General features: G+C 56.6%; 1 protein-coding gene across 1 annotated transcript; it reads right to left on the bottom strand.

The window, feature by feature from the left end:
• Positions 1-191: 191 nt before the first annotated feature.
• On the bottom strand, positions 192-17,577 carry LOC144488422 (26S proteasome non-ATPase regulatory subunit 4-like). The gene is made up of 5 exons (XM_078206494.1): positions 17,438-17,577; positions 8,528-8,668; positions 6,502-6,616; positions 1,261-1,347; positions 192-287 (listed from the first exon to the last, which is right to left on the bottom strand). Exons 1-5 carry the CDS (start codon positions 17,461-17,463, stop codon positions 192-194), a joined length of 465 nt encoding a protein of 154 aa, XP_078062620.1. The 5' UTR covers positions 17,464-17,577.
• Between the last annotated feature and the right edge of the window lie 1,061 nt (positions 17,578-18,638).

Below are 18,638 nucleotides of genomic sequence, written 5' to 3'. Positions count from 1 at the left end.
GCTCCCCCCTCCCCGTCTCTCCCCCCCTCCCCTCAACACCTTCCCCATGCTGTCTGTCTCCCCCCTCACTCCCCCCCCCCCGACTGTCTCCCACTCCCTCCCTGTCTCCCCTCACCCCCACCGTCTCCCCCTCTCTGTCTCTCACTGTCTCCCCCTCCCCCACTGTCTCCCACTCCCTCCCTGTCTCCCCCTCACTCCCTCCCCTCCCTGTCTCTCACCTCCTCTCCGAAGTTGACGATATCTACGTTGACCTTCTCCTTCTTCAGCCTCTTGGCCAACTTGACCAACTGGGGTGGGGGGTGGGGTGGGGGAGGGGGAACCAAGAACAAGCAGCCATGATAGATCGAGACTTCAAAACTCCCACCCCCAACACGGAGCGCCGCCCAGCCCACCACACACCCCTTGGCGGGCGTACCTACTCCCCCTCCCCGGCCGCAATGCCTGTTTGTCGAGTGAGGCTCTGGATGGGGGGGGGTTATTCAACTGCAGGGGGCATCACAGAGACCCGGTCTCAAGCGGGCTGGAGGGAGGGAGGGGAGAGACACGGTCTGTTTTCACAAATCGCAGCGCGCCATCGCCCAGGTAAACCTCTGCAGAACAGCCAGATATCGGTCCTCAGCTCCGACCCCCGACCAGCAAGATCCCACAAAGGGGCAGCATGGTAAACCAATCAGATCACCTGTTTCTGGTGACCTGGGTTTGAGGGGCGACCAATGGGCCCAGGGCAAAATAACTACAACCAGAGTGCCAGCCAGAGAGACCGGGTTCACTCCCAACACCCCCCACGCCCCCCCGTGAATCCCTCCCCCCGACTCACACCGGCACAGTGGGCTAGCGCTGCTGCCTCACAGCGCCGGGGACCCGGGTTCGATTCCCGGCTCGGGTCACTGTCTGTGCGGAGTCTGCACGTTCTCCCCGTGTCTGCGTGGGTTTCCTCCGGGTGCTCCGGTTTCCTCCGAAAGACGTGCTGGTTAGGGTGAATTGGCCGTGCTAAATTCCCCTCCGTGTAACCCGATCCCTAGTGTGACAACTAGGGGATTTTCACAGTAACTTCATTGCAGTGTTAATGTAAGCCGTACTTGTGACACTAATAAATAAACATTAAACACCAGGAGAGACGGCGGGGAAGGAAACCGCGGATTAAGAATGCGCACGCTGCCCGGTTCTGGAATGTTCTGAGTAAACTTTGGGAAAGGGGAAGGGTGAACGAGGCGACGTTTGCAGCGGGTGGGAGCGGGGAGAACCCTGGCGGTCACTCACGTCCTTCTCGTTATCATCCACGGGACTGCCAACGAACACGATGATTCGCGTTTTGTGATTCTTCCCCTGACGATGTTTCAGAGCCAGCTACAAAACACAGCAACATTTACACCGCATCGAACTGGGTTCTACCGCACACTCACCAGTCCCACAATCACCCCCACAGCCCCGTGGGAGCGAGTCCCACATTCTCCCCCACTCCCCCCGTGGGAGCGAGTCCCACATTCTCCCCCCACTGCCCCCCCGCGGGAGCGAGTCCCACATTCTCCCCCCACGGGAGCGAGTCCCACATTCTCCCCCAATCCCCCCGTGGGAGTGAGTCCCACATTCTCACCGACTCCCCCCGCGGGAGCGAGTCCACATTCTCCCCCCCACTGCCCCCCCGCGGGAGCGAGTCCCACATTCTCCCCCCACGGGAGCGAGTCCCACATTCTCCCCCCACGGGAGCGAGTCCCACATTCTCCCCCACTGCCCCCCCGCGGGAGCGAGTCCCACATTCTCCCCCCGCGGGAGCAAGTCCCACATTCTCCCCCCGCGGGAGCGAGTCCCACATTCTCCCCCCACTGCCCCCCCGCGGAGCGAGTCCCACATTCTCCCCCCGTGGGAGCGAGTCCCACATTCTCCCCCACTCCCCCCCCGTGGGAGCGAGTCCCACATTCTCCCCCACTCCCCCCCCGTGGGAGCGAGTCCCACATTCTCCCCCACTCCCCTCGTGGGAGCGAATCCCACATTCTCCCCCACTCCCCCCGTGGGAGTGAGTCCCACATTCTCCCCCACTTCCCCCCGTGGGAGCGAGTCCCACATTCTCCCCCACTCCTCTCGTGGGAGCGAATCCCACATTCTCCCCCCACTCCCCCCGTGGGAGTGAGTCCCACATTCTCCCCCACTCCCCCCGTGGGAGCGAGTCCCACATTCTCCCCCACTCCCCCGTGGGAGCGAATCCCACATTCTCCCCACTCCCCCCGTGGGAGCGAGTCCCACATTCTCCCCCCACTCCCCCCGTGGGAGCGAGCCCCACATTCTCCCCCCACTCCCCCCCGTGGGAGAGAGTCCCACATTCTCCCCCCACTCCCTCCCGTGGAAGCGAGCCCCACATTCTTCCCCCACTCCCCCCCCGTGGGAGCGAGCCCCACATTCTCCCCCCACTCCCCCCCCGTGGGAGCGAGTCCCACATTCTCCCCCACTCCCCCCGCAGGAGCGAGCCCCACATTCTCCCCCCACTCCCCCCCCGTGGGAGCGAGTCCCACATTCTCCCCCCCACTCCCCGCCATGGGAGCGAGCCCCACATTCTCCCCCACTCCCCCCGTGGGAGCGAGTCCCACATTCTCCCCCACTCCCCCCGTGGGAGCGAGTCCCACATTCTCCCCCACTCCCCCCGTGGGAGCAAGTCCCACATTCTCCCCCATGGGAGCGAGTCCCACATTCTCCCCCACTCCCCCCGTGGGAGCGAGTCCCACATTCTCCCCCACTCCCCCCCTTTGGGAGCGAGTCCCACATTCTCCCCCCACTCCCCCCGCGGGAGCGAGTCCCACATTCTCCCCACTTCCCCTGTGGGAGCGAGTCCCACATTCTCCCCACTCCCCCCTGTGGGAGCGAGTCCCACATTCTCCCCCCACTCCCCCCGCCGCGGGAGCGAGTCCCACATTCTCCCCCACTCCCCCGTGGGAGCGAGTCCCACATTCTCCCCCACTCCCCCCGTGGGAGCGAGTCCCACATTCTCCCCCACTCCCCCCGTGGGAGCGAGTCCCACATTCTCCCCCCACTCCCCCCGTGGGAGCAAGTCCCACATTCTCCCCCACTCCCCCCGTGGGAGCGAGTCCCACATTCTCCCCCACTCCCCCCGTGGGAGCGAGTCCCACATTCTCCCCCCACTCCCCCCGTGGGAGCGAGTCCCACATTCTCCCCCCCGTGGGAGCGAGTCCCACATTCTCCCCCACTCCCCCCGTGGGAGCAAGTCCCACATTCTCCCCCACTCCCCCCGTGGGAGCGAGTCCCACATTCTCCCCATCTCCCCCCGTGGGAGCGAGTCCCACATTCTCCCCCCACTCCCCCCGTGGGAGCGAGTCCCACATTCTCCCCCCACTCCCCCCGTGGGAGCGAGTCCCACATTCTCCCCCACTCCCCCGTGGGAGCGAGTCCCACATTCTCCCCCCACTCCCCCCGTGGGAGCGAGTCCCACATTCTCCCCCCCGTGGGAGCGAGTCCCACATTCTCCCCCACTCCCCCCGTGGGAGCAAGTCCCACATTCTCCCCCACTCCCCCCCTTTGGGAGCGAGTCCCACATTCTCCCCCCACTCCCCCCGCGGGAGCGAGTCCCACATTCTCCCCACTTCCCCTGTGGGAGCGAGTCCCACATTCTCCCCACTCCCCCCTGTGGGAGCGAGTCCCACATTCTCCCCCCACTCCCCCGCCGCGGGAGCGAGTCCCACATTCTCCCCCACTCCCCCCGTGGGAGCGAGTCCCACATTCTCCCCCACTCCCCCCGTGGGAGCGAGTCCCACATTCTCCCCCACTCCCCCCGTGGGAGCGAGTCCCACATTCTCCCCCACTCCCCCCGTGGGAGCAAGTCCCACATTCTCCCCCACTCCCCCCGTGGGAGCGAGTCCCACATTCTCCCCCACTCCCCCCGTGGGAGCGAGTCCCACATTCTCCCCCCACTCCCCCCGTGGGAGCGAGTCCCACATTCTCCCCCCCGTGGGAGCGAGTCCCACATTCTCCCCCACTCCCCCCGTGGGAGCAAGTCCCACATTCTCCCCCACTCCCCCCGTGGGAGCGAGTCCCACATTCTCCCCATCTCCCCCCGTGGGAGCGAGTCCCACATTCTCCCCCCACTCCCCCCGTGGGAGCGAGTCCCACATTCTCCCCCCACTCCCCCCGTGGGAGCGAGTCCCACATTCTCCCCCACTCCCCCGTGGGAGCGAGTCCCACATTCTCCCCCACTCCCCCGTGGGAGCGAGTCCCACATTCTCCCCCACTCCCCCGTGGGAGCGAGTCCCACATTCTCCCTCACTCCCCCGTGGGAGCGAGTCCCACATTCTCCCCCACTCCCCCGTGGGAGCGAGTCCCACATTCTCCCCCACTCCCCCGTGGGAGTGAGTCCCACATTCTCCCCCACTCCCCCGTGGGAGCGAGTCCCACATTCTCCCCCCACTGCCCCGCAGGAGCGAGCCCCACATTCTCCCCCCACTCCCCCCCCGTGGGAGCGAGCCCCACATTCTCCCCCCACTCCCCCCGTGGGAGCGAGCCCCACATTCTCCCCCACTCCCCCCGTGGGAGCGAGTCCCACATTCTCCCCCACTCCCCCCGTGGGAGCGAGCCCCACATTCTCCCCCCACTCCCCCCCCGTGGGAGCGAGCCCCACATTCTCCCCCCACTCCCCCCCCGTGGGAGCGAGCACAACATTCTTCCCCCACTCCCCCCGTGGGAGCGAGTCCCACATTCTCCCCCACTCCCACCATGGGAGCGAGCCCCACATTCTCCCCCACTCCCCCCGTGGGAGCGAGCCCCACATTCTCCCCCCACTCCCCCCGTGGGAGCGAGTCCCACATTCTCCCCCCACTCCCCCCGTGGGAGCGAGCCCCACATTCTCCCCCACTCCCCCCGTGGGAGCGAGTCCCACATTCTCCCCCCACTCCCCCCGTGGGAGCCAGTCCCACATTCTCCCCCCACTCCCTGGGCAAAGAGGTTTCTCCTAAATTCCACGATTGGATCTATCGCTGACTATCGCATATCAATGGGCCCCCACCCAGCAAGTTTTGCTCCCCCTGGCACAAGTGGAAACACCTTCTCTGCCCCGGCCTGTTTAATTCTGTTCAGGTAGTCACAGCCTCCCGGTTGTGTGCGTGTCCCCCTCAAGGAGGAAGCCGTGAGTACACAGTGACCCACAGCTTGGGAAGCAGAGATCTGGGGATGGGGGGGACATTAATGAGAAGGAACAGTGACGATGGTCAGCGGGGAAAGCCGGGGTTTGGCCCCACGAGGCAGCAAGAAAGAGGAGCCTCACTTCGCCACAGAAACGCAGGCACCCCCTGGACCACCCGGGCACAACTACAGCCCCACCAAGATCACCCACTCAGCCCCCGGGGGAGGGGGGACTGGAGGAGGCCATTCAGCCCCTCGGCTCTGTTCCAGTCAATGAGATGGCGGCTGATCTGGGACCTAACTCCACCAATCTCTCTCTGCCCCACCCTGCGAGGTGTTTTTAGGGGAGTGTAAGGGGTTTAATAGGCTCGGGGAGGGGAGAGAACAAATAAAATTACAGCACAGGAACAGGCCCTTCGGCCCTCCAAGCCTGCACCGACCCTGCTGCCCGACTGAACTAAAACCCCCGACCCTTCCGGGGACCATATCCCTCTATTCCCATCCTATTCATGTACTTGTCCAGTCGCCCCTTAAAACTCACTACCATATCTGCTTCCACTACCTCCCCCGGCAGCGAGTTCCAGGCACCCACCACCCTCTGTGTAAAAACACTTGCCTCATACATCTCCTTTAAACCTTGCCCCTCGCACCTTAAACCTGTGCCCCCGAGTAATTGACTCTTCCACCCTGGGAAAAAGCTTCTGACTATCCACTCTGCCCATGTCCCTCATAATCTTGTAGATTTCTATCAGGTCTCCCCTCAATCTCCGTCGCTCCAGTGAGAACAAACCAAGTTTCTCCAACCTCTCACAGCTAATGCCCTCCATACCAGGCAACATCCTGGTAAATCTTTTCTGTACCCTCTCCAAAGCCTCCACATCCCTCTGGTAGTGCGGCGACCAGAATGGAACACTATATTCCAAGTGCGGCCTAACTAAGGTTCTACAAAGCTGCAACATGACTTGTCAATTTTTAAACTCAGTGCCCCGGCCGATGAAGGCAAGCATGCCGTATGCCTTCTTGACTACCTTCTCCACCTGCATTGCCACTTTCAGTGACCTGTGTACCTGTACACCCAGATCCCTCTGCCTATCAATACTCTTAAGGGTTCTGCCATTGACAGTATATTTCCCAGTACAGAGAGAGGCAGCCCGTTTGGGTGGGGGGATTCTCCTGCCTCATGCTGCAAAAGCACAGACAATCCTTCGCGGTTCGCGGGATTGCACTGTGCGCACATTCTCCCGCATTCTAACATTGTCGTGGTTCGAACACAGTCATGGCTGCCACTCCCCGCCCAATCGCCGCCAACCCTCCCACACCCCCGCCTCCTCCGGACGCCGCGGCAAGCGCCACCCGAATGCGGTAGGGGACCGGACTTACGTGGGCCACTCTGATGCCGGTGCAGAAACTGATCTTCCCCGTGGGTTGGACAGCGTGAAGTTTCGAGAGAATGCGACCGGTGTCGGGAGTGAGGGTGGTGAGCACCTCACAGTTACTGCAACCAGAGGGAGAGACGGGGTTAAAACAAAACATCGCAAACACACACAGCCATGTGTTCACCTCCAAACTGTTAGGGGGTCAGCGCCGAGGGAGCGCCGCGCCGAGGGAGCGCCGCACTGTGGGAGGGTCAGAGCCGAGGGAGCGCCGCACTGTGGGAGGGTCGGTGCCGAGGGAGCGCCGCACTGTGGGAGGGTCAGAGCCGAGGGAGCGCCGTACTGTGGGAGGGCCGCACTGTGGGAGGGTCGGTGCTGAGGGAGCGCCGCACTGTGGGAGGGTCGGTGCTGAGGGAGCGCCGCACTGTGGGAGGGTCGGTGCTGAGGGAGCGCCGCACTGTGGGAGGGTCGGTGCTGAGGGAGCGCCGCACTGTGGGAGGGTCGGTGCTGAGGGAGCGCCGCACTGTGGGAGGGTCGGTGCTGAGGGAGCGCCGGTGCTGTGGGAGGGTCGGTGCTGAGGGAGGGTCGGTGCTGAGGGAGGGTCGGTGCTGAGGGAGGGTCGGTGCTGAGGGAGGGTCGGTGCTGAGGGAGGGTCGGTGCTGAGGGAGGGTCGGTGCTGAGGGAGGGTCGGTGCTGAGGGAGGGTCGGTGCTGAGGGAGGGTCGGTGCTGAGGGAGGGTCGGTGCTGAGGGAGGGTCGGTGCTGAGGGAGGGTCGGTGCTGAGGGAGGGTCGGTGCTGAGGGAGGGTCGGTGCTGAGGGAGGGTCGGTGCTGAGGGAGGGTCGGTGCTGAGGGAGGGTCGGTGCTGAGGGAGGGTCGGTGCTGAGGGAGGGTCGGTGCTGAGGGAGGGTCGGTGCTGAGGGAGGGTCGGTGCTGAGGGAGGGTCGGTGCTGAGGGAGGGTCGGTGCTGAGGGAGGGTCGGTGCTGAGGGAGGGTCGGTGCTGAGGGAGGGTCGGTGCTGAGGGAGGGTCGGTGCTGAGGGAGGGTCGGTGCTGAGGGAGGGTCGGTGCTGAGGGAGGGTCGGTGCTGAGGGAGGGTCGGTGCTGAGGGAGGGTCGGTGCTGAGGGAGGGTCGGTGCTGAGGGAGGGTCGGTGCTGAGGGAGGGTCGGTGCTGAGGGAGGGTCGGTGCTGAGGGAGGGTCGGTGCTGAGGGAGGGTCGGTGCTGAGGGAGGGTCGGTGCTGAGGGAGGGTCGGTGCTGAGGGAGGGTCGGTGCTGAGGGAGGGTCGGTGCTGAGGGAGGGTCGGTGCTGAGGGAGGGTCGGTGCTGAGGGAGGGTCGGTGCTGAGGGAGGGTCGGTGCTGAGGGAGGGTCGGTGCTGAGGGAGGGTCGGTGCTGAGGGAGGGTCGGTGCTGAGGGAGGGTCGGTGCTGAGGGAGGGTCGGTGCTGAGGGAGGGTCGGTGCTGAGGGAGGGTCGGTGCTGAGGGAGGGTCGGTGCTGAGGGAGGGTCGGTGCTGAGGGAGGGTCGGTGCTGAGGGAGGGTCGGTGCTGAGGGAGGGTCGGTGCTGAGGGAGGGTCGGTGCTGAGGGAGGGTCGGTGCTGAGGGAGGGTCGGTGCTGAGGGAGGGTCGGTGCTGAGGGAGGGTCGGTGCTGAGGGAGGGTCGGTGCTGAGGGAGGGTCGGTGCTGAGGGAGGGTCGGTGCTGAGGGAGGGTCGGTGCTGAGGGAGGGTCGGTGCTGAGGGAGGGTCGGTGCTGAGGGAGGGTCGGTGCTGAGGGAGGGTCGGTGCTGAGGGAGTGCCGCACTGTGGGAGGGTCGGTGCTGAGGGAGCGCCGCACTGTGGGAGGGTCAGTGCTGAGGGAGCGCCGCACTGTGGGAGGGTCAGTACTGAGGGAGCGCCGCACTGTGGGAGGGTCGGTGCTGAGGGAGCGCCGCACTGTGGGAGGGTCAGTGCTGAGGGTGCGCCGCACTGTGGGAGGGTCAGTGCTGAGGGTGCGCCGCACTGTGGGAGGGTCAGTGCTGAGGGTGGTGGACACTTACTTGGCGAGGGTAATGAGTCCGACATTGTTCTCCGGATTGCTCCTGGTCTTGGAGTGACAGACGATGTTTACTGCGTCCTGCTGGGCCTGCAGCCTGGTGGGCAGGAAGTCACCATTTCTCATGTACTCACTGTTGTCCACACTGCAACAAAGGGGGTGGCGAGGAGGTGGTTAGAAAGCAGCGTGGCACAGCTGGCAACACGCTCACCGCGCCCTGCAAGAAGCAATCTCCCTCCCTCACCCAACCGGGGAACGGGGGGAGGCCATTCAGCCCCTTGGAGCCTGTCTGACCATCCCAGCTAATGGTGCTGATTTGTATCTCGACCCCAGCCGCCCAGCCGGGCTCCAGTCCCTTTGTCCAACCAGCGTCTGACCAGCCCCCTCTTAGAGATTTACAAATGTCGCCCCTAACATCCCACAAGCAACCACAGCCGCTCCCGGGGAAGGCGGCTCCGGAACTCCACTCCCCTTCAAAATATAAATATTTATTCACGGGATGCGGGTGTCGGGGGCCAGGTCCAGAATTTATCACCCACCCTAATCGCCCCTTCACAAGGTAGTGGGGGAGCCGCCATCTTGAATCCCCGTGCAGTCCCCGTGTGGGGTAGGTACACCCACGGTGCTGTTAGGGAGGGAGTTCTGGGATTTTGATCCCAGCCACAGTGAAGGAACGGTCGATATATTTCCAAGTCGGGATGGTGAGTGGCTCGGAGGGGGAGCTTGCAGGTGGGGGTGTTCCCCATGTGTCTGCTGCCCCCCCTCCCCCCTCTTGTTCTTCTAGATGGTAGAGGTGGCGGGTTTGGAAGGTGCTGTCGAAGGAGCCTTGGTGAGTCGCTGCGGTGCATCTTGTAGATGGTACACACGGCTGCCGCCGTGCGTCGGTGGTGGAGGGAGTGAGTGTTTGTGGTTAGCGTGTCGATCGAGCGGGGCTGCTTTGTCCTGGATGGTGTCGAGCTTCGAGTGTCGTTGGGAACCGCACTCATCCAGGCAAGTGGAGATTGTTGTTGGGAGCTGCACTCATCCAGGCAAGTGGAGATTGTTGTTGGGAGCCGCACTCATCCAGGCAAGTGGAGATTGTTGTTGGGAGCCGCACTCATCCAGGCAAGTGGAGATTGTTGTTGGGAGCCGCACTCACCCAGGCAAGTGGAGATTGTTGTTGGGGCCGCACTCATCCAGGCAAGTGGAGATTGTTGTTGGGGCCGCACTCATCCAGGCAAGTGGAGATTGTTGTTGGGAGCCGCACTCATCCAGGCAAGTGGAGATTGTTGTTGGGAGCTGCACTCATCCAGGCAAGTGGAGATTGTTGTTGGGAGCCGCACTCATCCAGGCAAGTGGGGATTGTTGTTGGAGCCGCACTCATCCAGGCAAGTGGAGAGTACATACCACCCCTCGGGTCCCATTCCCCTCTCACCTTTAACCTCTGCCCCCTAGTTTTGGACTCCCCCCTACCCTGGGGGAAAAGACCCCGGCTGTTCACCTCATCTGTGCCCCTCATGATTTTATAGACCTCTATAAGGTCACCCCCTCATCCTCTTCCACTCCAGGGAAAAAAGTCCTGGCCCATCCAGCCTCTCCTATGAATTCAAACCTACCGATAACATCCCTGTAAATCTTTCTTTGCCCCCTTTCCAGTTTAATAACAGCCTTCCTATAGCAGGGCTGTACACAGTGCTCCAAATGTGGTCGCATCAAGGTCTTGTACGGTTGTAACATAACGTCCCAACCCCTGTTCTCAATGCACTGACTGATGAAGGCAAATGTGGCCAATGCCTTCTTCACCACCCTGTTTATCTGTGAAGCCACTTTCAGGGAACTATCTACCTGCACCCCTAGGTCTCTTTGTTCGACAACACTCCGCAGGGCCCTACCATTAACTGTGTCAGTCCTGCCCTGGTCTGTCTTACCAAAATGCATCACCTCCCATTTATCCGAATTAAACTCCATCTGCCATTCCTCTGCCCAGTTGATCAAGATTCCGTTATAGTTTTAGAAAACCTTCTTCACTGTCGACTACACCACCAACTTTGATGTCATCCGCGAACTTATTAACCATGCCTCCTATATTCTCATCCAAATCATTAATATAAATGACAAACGAGAGTGGACACAGCACCGATCCCTGCGGCACACCGCTGGTCACAGGCCTCCAGTCTGAAGAACAACCCTCTACAACCACCCTCTTTCTCCTACCAAGGAGCCAATTTTGTATCTAATTGGCTAGTTCTCTTCAGATCCCACGTGATCTGACCTTACTGACCAGTCTACCTGGAGAATAAGCCCCTGTCTACATCAACTAGGACGAAGTAGAAAGGGTCAAAAGCTTCAGGTTTTTAGGTGTCCAGATCACCAACAACCTGTCCTGGTCCCCCCCATGCTGACACTATAGTTAAGAAAGCCCCACCAACGCCTCTACTTTCTCAGAAGACTAAGGAAATTTGGCATGTCAGCTACGACTCTCACCAACTTTTACAGATGCACCATAGAAAGCATTCTTTCTGGTTGTATCACAGCTTGGTATGGCTCCTGCTCTGCCCAAGACCACAGGGAACTACAAAAGGTCGTGAATGTAGCCCAGTCCATCACGCAAACCAGCCTCCCATCCATTGACTCTGTCTACACTTCCCACGGCCTTGGGAAAAGCAGCCAGCATAATCAAGGATCCCCACGCACCCCAGACATTCTCTCTTCCACCTTCTTCCGTCGGGATAAAGATACGAAAGTCTGAGGTCACATACCGACTGACTCAAGAACAGCTATGTCCCTGCTGCCGTCAGACTTTTGAATGGATCTACCTCGCATTAAGTTGATCTTTCTCTACACCCTCTCCTTCTCTATGAACGGTATGCTTTGTCTGTATAGTGCACAAGAAACAATACTTTTCACCGTATCCCAATCCATGTGACAATAACAAATCAAATCAAATCAGTTCTTGCTAATTTTCTTTCTATACATGTTAACTATATTCTTAAATAAACTTGGTTTGGTAAAAGCTCCGTAGTGGGTTGTTGAATCACACCTGAAGTGAAACATATAACTATCCGAGCCAAATCCAACACAAAAAAAACTTATGGTTCAGACGGTTGCCCTACAACACTTTGGAGCTTCTAACCTGACCCATAACACCAGTTGTCCGGCCCCTCGCCCGTGGCTGACGATGATACAAACATCTCCGCTAGGGGCCCCACAATTTCTTCCCTACTGTCCCACAATGCCCTGGGATACACTCGATCAGGTCCCGGGGATTCATCTACCTTTTAAGGCCTCTGGCAACCTCCTCTTCTGTAAGGTGGACGCTTTTCAAGGCATCACTTCCCCGAGATCCCTCACTTCCGTGTCTTTCTCCATGGTAAATACTAAGAGAAATATTCGTTTAGGATCTCGCCCATCTCCTGTGGTTCCAACTTGTGAGGGGCCCTTATTCTCTCCCTAGTCACTCTTTTTGCTCTTAATATACTTATGGAATCTCTTTCGATTCTCCTTTACTGCCAAAGCCATCTCATATCCCCCTTTTGCCTGATTTTCCTTTTAAGTGTACTCGTACACTCCCTATACTCCTCAAGGGATTCACTTGACCCCAGCTGACATCTTCTTCCTTCTTTTTGTTGACTAGAGCTTCAATATCTCCAGTCATCCAGTGTTCCCTACCCCTGCCAGCCTTGTCCTTCACACTAACAGGAACATGCTGGTCCCGAACTCTCGTTCTCTCGCTTCGGAAAGCCTCCCACTTGTCAGACCTTCCTTGACCTGTGAGCAGCCTCCCCCGATCGACCTGCTCAAGTGCTCCCCCCACACTGACACTCGCCCTGCCTTAGTTCCCAAGAGGCGGTCGTGTTTTGCCCCTTCCCTGGTCGGGCCCCATCTAACATATAGATTGAGAAATATTTCCTGGACACACTTGACCAAATTCTATCCCATTCAAGCCCTTAACACTATGGCAGTCCCTTTGGAAAGGGAAAATCCCCACCGGTTATGACCCTATTATTCTTGTAGCTACCTGCGATCTCTCCCACATATTTGCTCTATTTCCCGCTGACTAATGGAGGAACCTACACTACAATGCCATCAAAGCGATCAGCCCTTTTTAACCTCCCAGTTCCACCCACATAGCCTCACTGGACGATCCCTCAAGAATATCCTCACTAAGTACTGCCGCGATAAGCAAAGAACAAAGCAGCACAGGAACAGGCCCTTCGGCCCACCAAGCCTGCGCCGATACGCGGTTTCTATCACTCTGTTCGCCTCCCCTGTGTCTATCAAACTACACCTTAAACGTTGCTATTGTATCTGCTTCCACCCCCTCCACTGGCAGCGCGTTCCAGGCACCCACCACCCTCTGCCTGTACATGGGCAAGCGATGGTCCAGTGGTATTATCGCTAGACTATTAATCCAGAGACTCAGCTAATGCTCTGGGGGACCCGGGTTTGAATCCCGCCACGGCAGATGGTGGAATTTGAATTCAATAAAAAAAAACTGGAATTAAGAATCTACTGATGACCCATTGTTGGAAAAACCCACCTGGTTCCCTTTAGGGAGGGAAATCTGCCGTCCTTACCCCGGTCTGGCCTACATGTGACTCCAGAGCCCACAGCAATGTGGTTGACTCTCAACTGCTCCTCCAAGGGCAACTAGAGATGGGCAATAAATGCTGGCCAGCCAGCGACGCCCATGTCCCACGAATGGATAAAAAAAAACTTTCCCTGCACATCTCCCTCAAACTTTCCCCCTCTCATCTTGAACCTGTGCCCCCTTGTAATTGACACTTCCACCCTGGGGAAAAGGCCTCTGACTATCCATCCTGTCTCTGCCTCTCATCATTTTGTAGACCTCTATCAGGTCTCCCCATAGCCTCTGTCTTTCCAGTGAAAACAATCCTAGTTTATCCAATATCCCCCCATATCTAAAACCCCCCAAACCAGGCAACATCCTGGTGAACCTTCTTTGCACACTCTCCAAAGTGATGTTTTCCCGAATCAAAAACGCACCTCTCCCATCTCTCTTGCCTCCCCCTCTATCTTCCCCATAGCGTCTGTACCCCCAGAACATTGAGCTGCCAGTACTGTCCCTCCCACAGCCAGGTTTCTGTATATAAACTAAGAAGCGTTCTTTCTGGGTGTCTCACAGCTTGGGTATGGCTCCTGCTTTGACCAAGACTGCAAGAAACTACAAAAGGGTCGTGAACGTAGCCCAGTCCATCACGCAAACCAGCCTCCCATCCATTGACTCCGTCTACACTTCCCGCTGCCTCGGGAAAAGCAGCCAACATAATCAAGGACCCCCACGCACCCCGGACATTCTCTCTTCCACCTTCTTCCGTCGGGAAAAAGATACGAAAGTCTGAGGTCACGTACCGACCAACTCAAGAACAGCTTCTTCTCTGTGTTGCAAAGTTGCTCTTTGTAAAATTGTCTGACTTAAGAGTTTAAAACAAAGAGATGCAGATGTATATGGAGTACACCGACTGAAACAATTGTATCGAGGGGCCAGGCAGCAGTGTTGCCAAGACAACAGGCTGTTTTTGAATTTTAACCAATCAGTTTAAACGAGGTGTTTGAAGAGCAGCAGCCTATTAAGATTTAAATTTGATGTTTTGGTAACCTGAGAACCAATCCTATTGTGGGAATGTTGATATGTCATCAGGGGTCTAACAGACAGCTCTCAGCTCCAGAGAGACACAGCAACCGCCTCTCACACAGCCAATAACCTTTAACCCAAAGCTTCAGCTGAATAGAAAAGGTACCAAAATAAAACAGAGATTCCAGACGGAAGAAAGAAGTTTCCGGAAGATAAAACCTGGCTGTATTTTGAGAATGACTTAAATTCTATTTTTTCCTTTGTTAATAAGGGTGAATTGCATTTATCTAAATGGCATTCCATTAGAATAGCGATGTATTTCTGTTTGTTAATAGTTTAGTTAACTTGTTCACTGCTAGGTAGATAAATAAAGGGTTACTTGTTGATTTTACAAAGAGAGTCTCAGGGTGTTATTTTCATTTAACTCAGAAAAGTTGCAGAAGAGCAGGTTGTACTATTTCCCACACACCCTTTAACAGATGAGGTGAGGTATTCCTCTTTGAGTGGTTAAGTGTTAGTTCTGAGAGGGGACATCAAGCTCTCCTTTATAACACCTGCTGCCATCAGACTTTTGAATGGACCTACCTCGCATTAAGTTGATCTTTCTCTACACCCTAGCTATGACTGTAACACTATATTCTGCACCCTCTCCTTTCCTTCTCCCCTCTGTACTCTATGAATAGTATGCTCTGTCTGTATAGCGTGCAAGAAACAATACTTTTCACAGTATCCCAATACATGTGACAATAATAAATCTAATCTATGTACAAAGAACAAAGAAAATTACAGCTCAGGAACAGGCCCTTCGGCCCTCCAAGCCTGTACCGACCATGCTGCCCGACTTAACTAAAACCCCCTACACTTCCAACGGCCATATCCCTCTATTCCCATCCTATTCATGTATTTGTCCAGATGCCCCTTAAAAGTCACTACCGTATCTGCTTCCACTACCTCCCCCGGCAGAGAGTTCCAGGCACCCACGACACTCTGAAAAATCTGTCTCGTACATCTCTTTTAAACCTTGCCCCTCACACCTTAAACCTGTGCCCCTAGTAATTGACTCTTCCCCCATGGATAAAAGCTTCTGACTATCCACTCTGTCCATGTCTCTCATAATCTTGTAGACTTCTATCAGGTCTCCCCTCAACCTCCGTCATTCCAGTGAGAACAAACCAAGTTTCTCCAACCTCTCCTCATAGCTAATGCCCTCCATACCAGGCAACATCCTGGTAAATCTTTTCTGTAACCCTCTCCGAAAGCCTCCACATCCTTCTGGTAGTGTGGCGACCAGAAGTGAACACTTTATTCCAAGTGCAGCCGAACTAAGGTTCTACAAAGTTGCAACATGACTTGCCAATTTTTAAACAGAATGCCCCGGCCCGATGAAGGCAAGCCGTATGCCTTCCTGACTACCTTCTCCACCTGCGTTGCCACTTTCAGTGACCTGTGTACCTGTACACCCAGATCCCTCTGCCTATCAATACCCTTAAGGATTCTGCCATTTACTGTATATTTCCTATCTGTATTAGACCTTCCAAAATGCATGTACTCTATGAACGGTATGCTTTGTAGAACGCTGGTTAGGCCACATTTGGAGTACTGCGTCCAGTTCAGGTCGCCGCACTACCAGAAGGACGTGGAGGCATTGGAGAGAGTGCAGAGAAGGTTTACCAGGATGTTGCCTGGTAAACCTAGCTATGAGGAGAGATTGGGTAGACTGGGGTTATTCTCCTTGGAAAGACGGAGAATGAGGGGAGATCTAATAGAGGTGTACAAGATTATGAAGGGTATAGATAGGGTGAACAGTGGGAAGCTTTTTCCCAGGTCGGAGGTGACGATCACGAGGGATCACGGGCTCAAGCTGAGAGGGGTGAAGTATAACTCAGACATCAGAGGGACGTTTTTTACACAGAGGGTGGTGGGGGCCTGGAATGCGCTGCCAAGTAGGGTGGTGGAGGCAGGCACGCTGACATTGTTTAAGACTTACCTGGATAGTCACATGAGCAGCCTGGGAATGGAGGGATACAAACGATTGGTCTAGTTGGACCAAGGAGCGGCACAGGCTTGGAGGGCCGAAGGGCCTGTTTCCTGTGCTGTACTGTTCTTTGTTCTTTGTCTGTGCAGCGTGCAAGAAACAATACTTTTCCCTGTATCCCAATACATGTGACAATAATAAATCTAACCCATGTACTCTATGAACAGTATGCTTTGTCTGTATAGGTCACAAGAAACAATACTTTTCACTGTATCCCAATACATGACAATAATAAATCAAATTTATGTACTCTATGAATGGTATGCTTTGTCTGTGCAGCGCGCAAGAAACAATACTTTTCACTGTATCCCAATACGTGACAATAATAAATCAAATCTATGTACTCTATGAATGGTATGCTTTGTCTGTATAGCGCGCAAGAAACAATACTTTTCACTGTATCCCAATACATGTGACAATAATAAATCTAACCCATGTACTCTATGAATGGTATGCTTTGTCTGTGCAGCGCGCAAACAATACTTTTCACTGTATCCCAATACATGACAATAATAAATCAAATCTATGTACTCTATGAACGGTATGCTTTGTCTGTGTAGCGCGCAAGAAACAATACTTTTCACTGTATCCCAATACGTGACAATAATAAATCAAATCTATGTACTCTATGAACGGTATGCTTTGTCTGTGTAGCGCGCAAGAAACAATACTTTTCACTGTATCCCAATACATGACAATAATAAATCAAATCTATGTACTCTATGAACGGTATGCTTTGTCTGTATAGCGCACAAGAAACAATACTTTTCACTGAGTCCCAATACGTGTGACAATAATACAAATTAAAAGAAAAAAAGGAATTATTTGATGAAGAGACCCAGAGCACTTGTAAAGAGAGACCGCCGTCAGGGACGACATAATACACGTGACAGTAATAAATCAGATATAAAATGGGGCAGCACAGTGGTTAGCGCTGCTGCCTCACGGCGCCAGGGACCCGGGTTCGATTCCCGGCTCGGGGTCACTGTCTGTGTGGAGTCTGCACGTTCTCCCCGTGTCTGCGTGGGTTTCCTCCGGGTGCTCCGGTTTCCTCCCACAGTCCGAAAGACGTGCTGGTTAGGGTGGATTGGCCGTGCTAAATTCTCCCTCAGTGTAACCCGAACAGGCGCCGGAGTGTGGCCGCTGGGGGGGTTTGGGGCCTGGCGGTGACTCAGGGATTTGCGGCTCCGCTCCGCCCGCCCCCCGGGGAGGGGAAGGCAGGGGTAGATTCTGATTCCCGCCCCCAGCCTGAGGCGGGGTGCACGGCTCCCCCCTCCCTGTCTCTCCCCCTCTCCCTCACTCACCACACCATTGTGCTCTCCAACACCATCTTGTCCCCGTCTCTATCCCGGCTCCTGCCTTCAGCCTGCCGCCAGCAACCCCGCCGCCCATTCGCGGCAGCCCGCTGGCGCCGCGGCCCAATCGCCGCCCGCCTTACTGCAAATCCCCGCCCCCCGACGCGCGCTGACGCGATCACGCACGTCCCAATCGGAGCCCGGCTCTGCCGCCCAGGTGGAAAGGCGCCGACTCCGCCCCCCCGGGCTGCGTCATCGCGTCCGCCTCAGCCTCTGCTCCCCCTCTCACGCAACGTCATCCCTGTTTGTCTCAGGTGTTGCGTCATTACGTTGATGCCTCATGTCACCGCGCTGCCCACCCCCCCCCCGTAAGCCACTGCGTCATCAAGTCCGGCGCCGCCGCACGTCATGACGTCCCTCCCCAGGGCTGCTGGGAGTTGTAGTTTCTCATTCTCTCCCTCCCAGCAACTCCAACCCATATAAACACCTCACTGCAGAGAGAGAGGCCATTCAGCCCATTGTGTCTGCTGTCCCAAAGGACATCTGAACCCAGGCCCAACTCTCCCTATTCCCTAACCCCAGGCATTTAGAACAGCCAATCCACCCTAACTGCACATCTTTGGACACTAAGGGGCAATTTAGCATGGCCAATCCACCTAACCTGCACATCTTTGGACACTAAGGGGCAATTTAACATGGCCAATCCCCCTAACCTGCACATCTTTAGATACAGAGGGACAATTTAGCATGGCCAATCCCCCTAACCTGCACATCTTTGGACACTAAGGGGCAATTTAGCATGGCCAATCCACCTAACCTGCACATCTTTGGACACTAAGGGGCAAATTAACATGGCCAATCCACCTAACCTGCACATCTTTGGACACTAAGGGGCAATTCAGCATGGCCAATCCACCTAACCTGTACATCTTTGGAATGTGGGAGGAAACCCATGCAGACACGGGGAGAATGTGCAAACTCCACACAGACAGTGACCCGAGCCGGGAATCAAACCCGGGTCCCTGGCGCTGTGAAGCAGCAGTGCTAACCCACTGTGCTGTCCATCAGCTAATAACATAAACAAAATTACTGGAACGCTTTCAGAGAGGACTGCTTCCTTTCCTCCCATACCCTTGGCACCATGAGGTCTCTCTAATGATGACATCCCAGCTGAACGCCCTCGATGTATGTCGCACCTCATCAGGTGGAA

Source organism: Mustelus asterias, unplaced genomic scaffold (genome assembly GCF_964213995.1).
Source record: "Mustelus asterias unplaced genomic scaffold, sMusAst1.hap1.1 HAP1_SCAFFOLD_1549, whole genome shotgun sequence".
Lineage (NCBI taxonomy): Eukaryota > Metazoa > Chordata > Chondrichthyes > Carcharhiniformes > Triakidae > Mustelus > Mustelus asterias.
The sequence above is the reverse complement of the archived record's forward strand: the minus strand, read 5'-3'. Positions and strand labels throughout refer to the sequence as shown.

Excerpts from the sequence above, each read along its gene's own strand:
- LOC144488422 (XM_078206494.1), bottom strand. The coding sequence starts at position 17,463 with ATGGTGTTGGAGAGCACAATGGTGTG. Across the intron at positions 8,669-17,437 it reads TTGGAGAGCACAATGGTGTG|TGTGGACAACAGTGAGTACA; the intron begins GTGAGTGAGGGA and ends CCTTTGTTGCAG. Across the intron at positions 6,617-8,527 it reads GGACTCATTACCCTCGCCAA|TAACTGTGAGGTGCTCACCA; the intron begins GTAAGTGTCCAC and ends CTCTGGTTGCAG.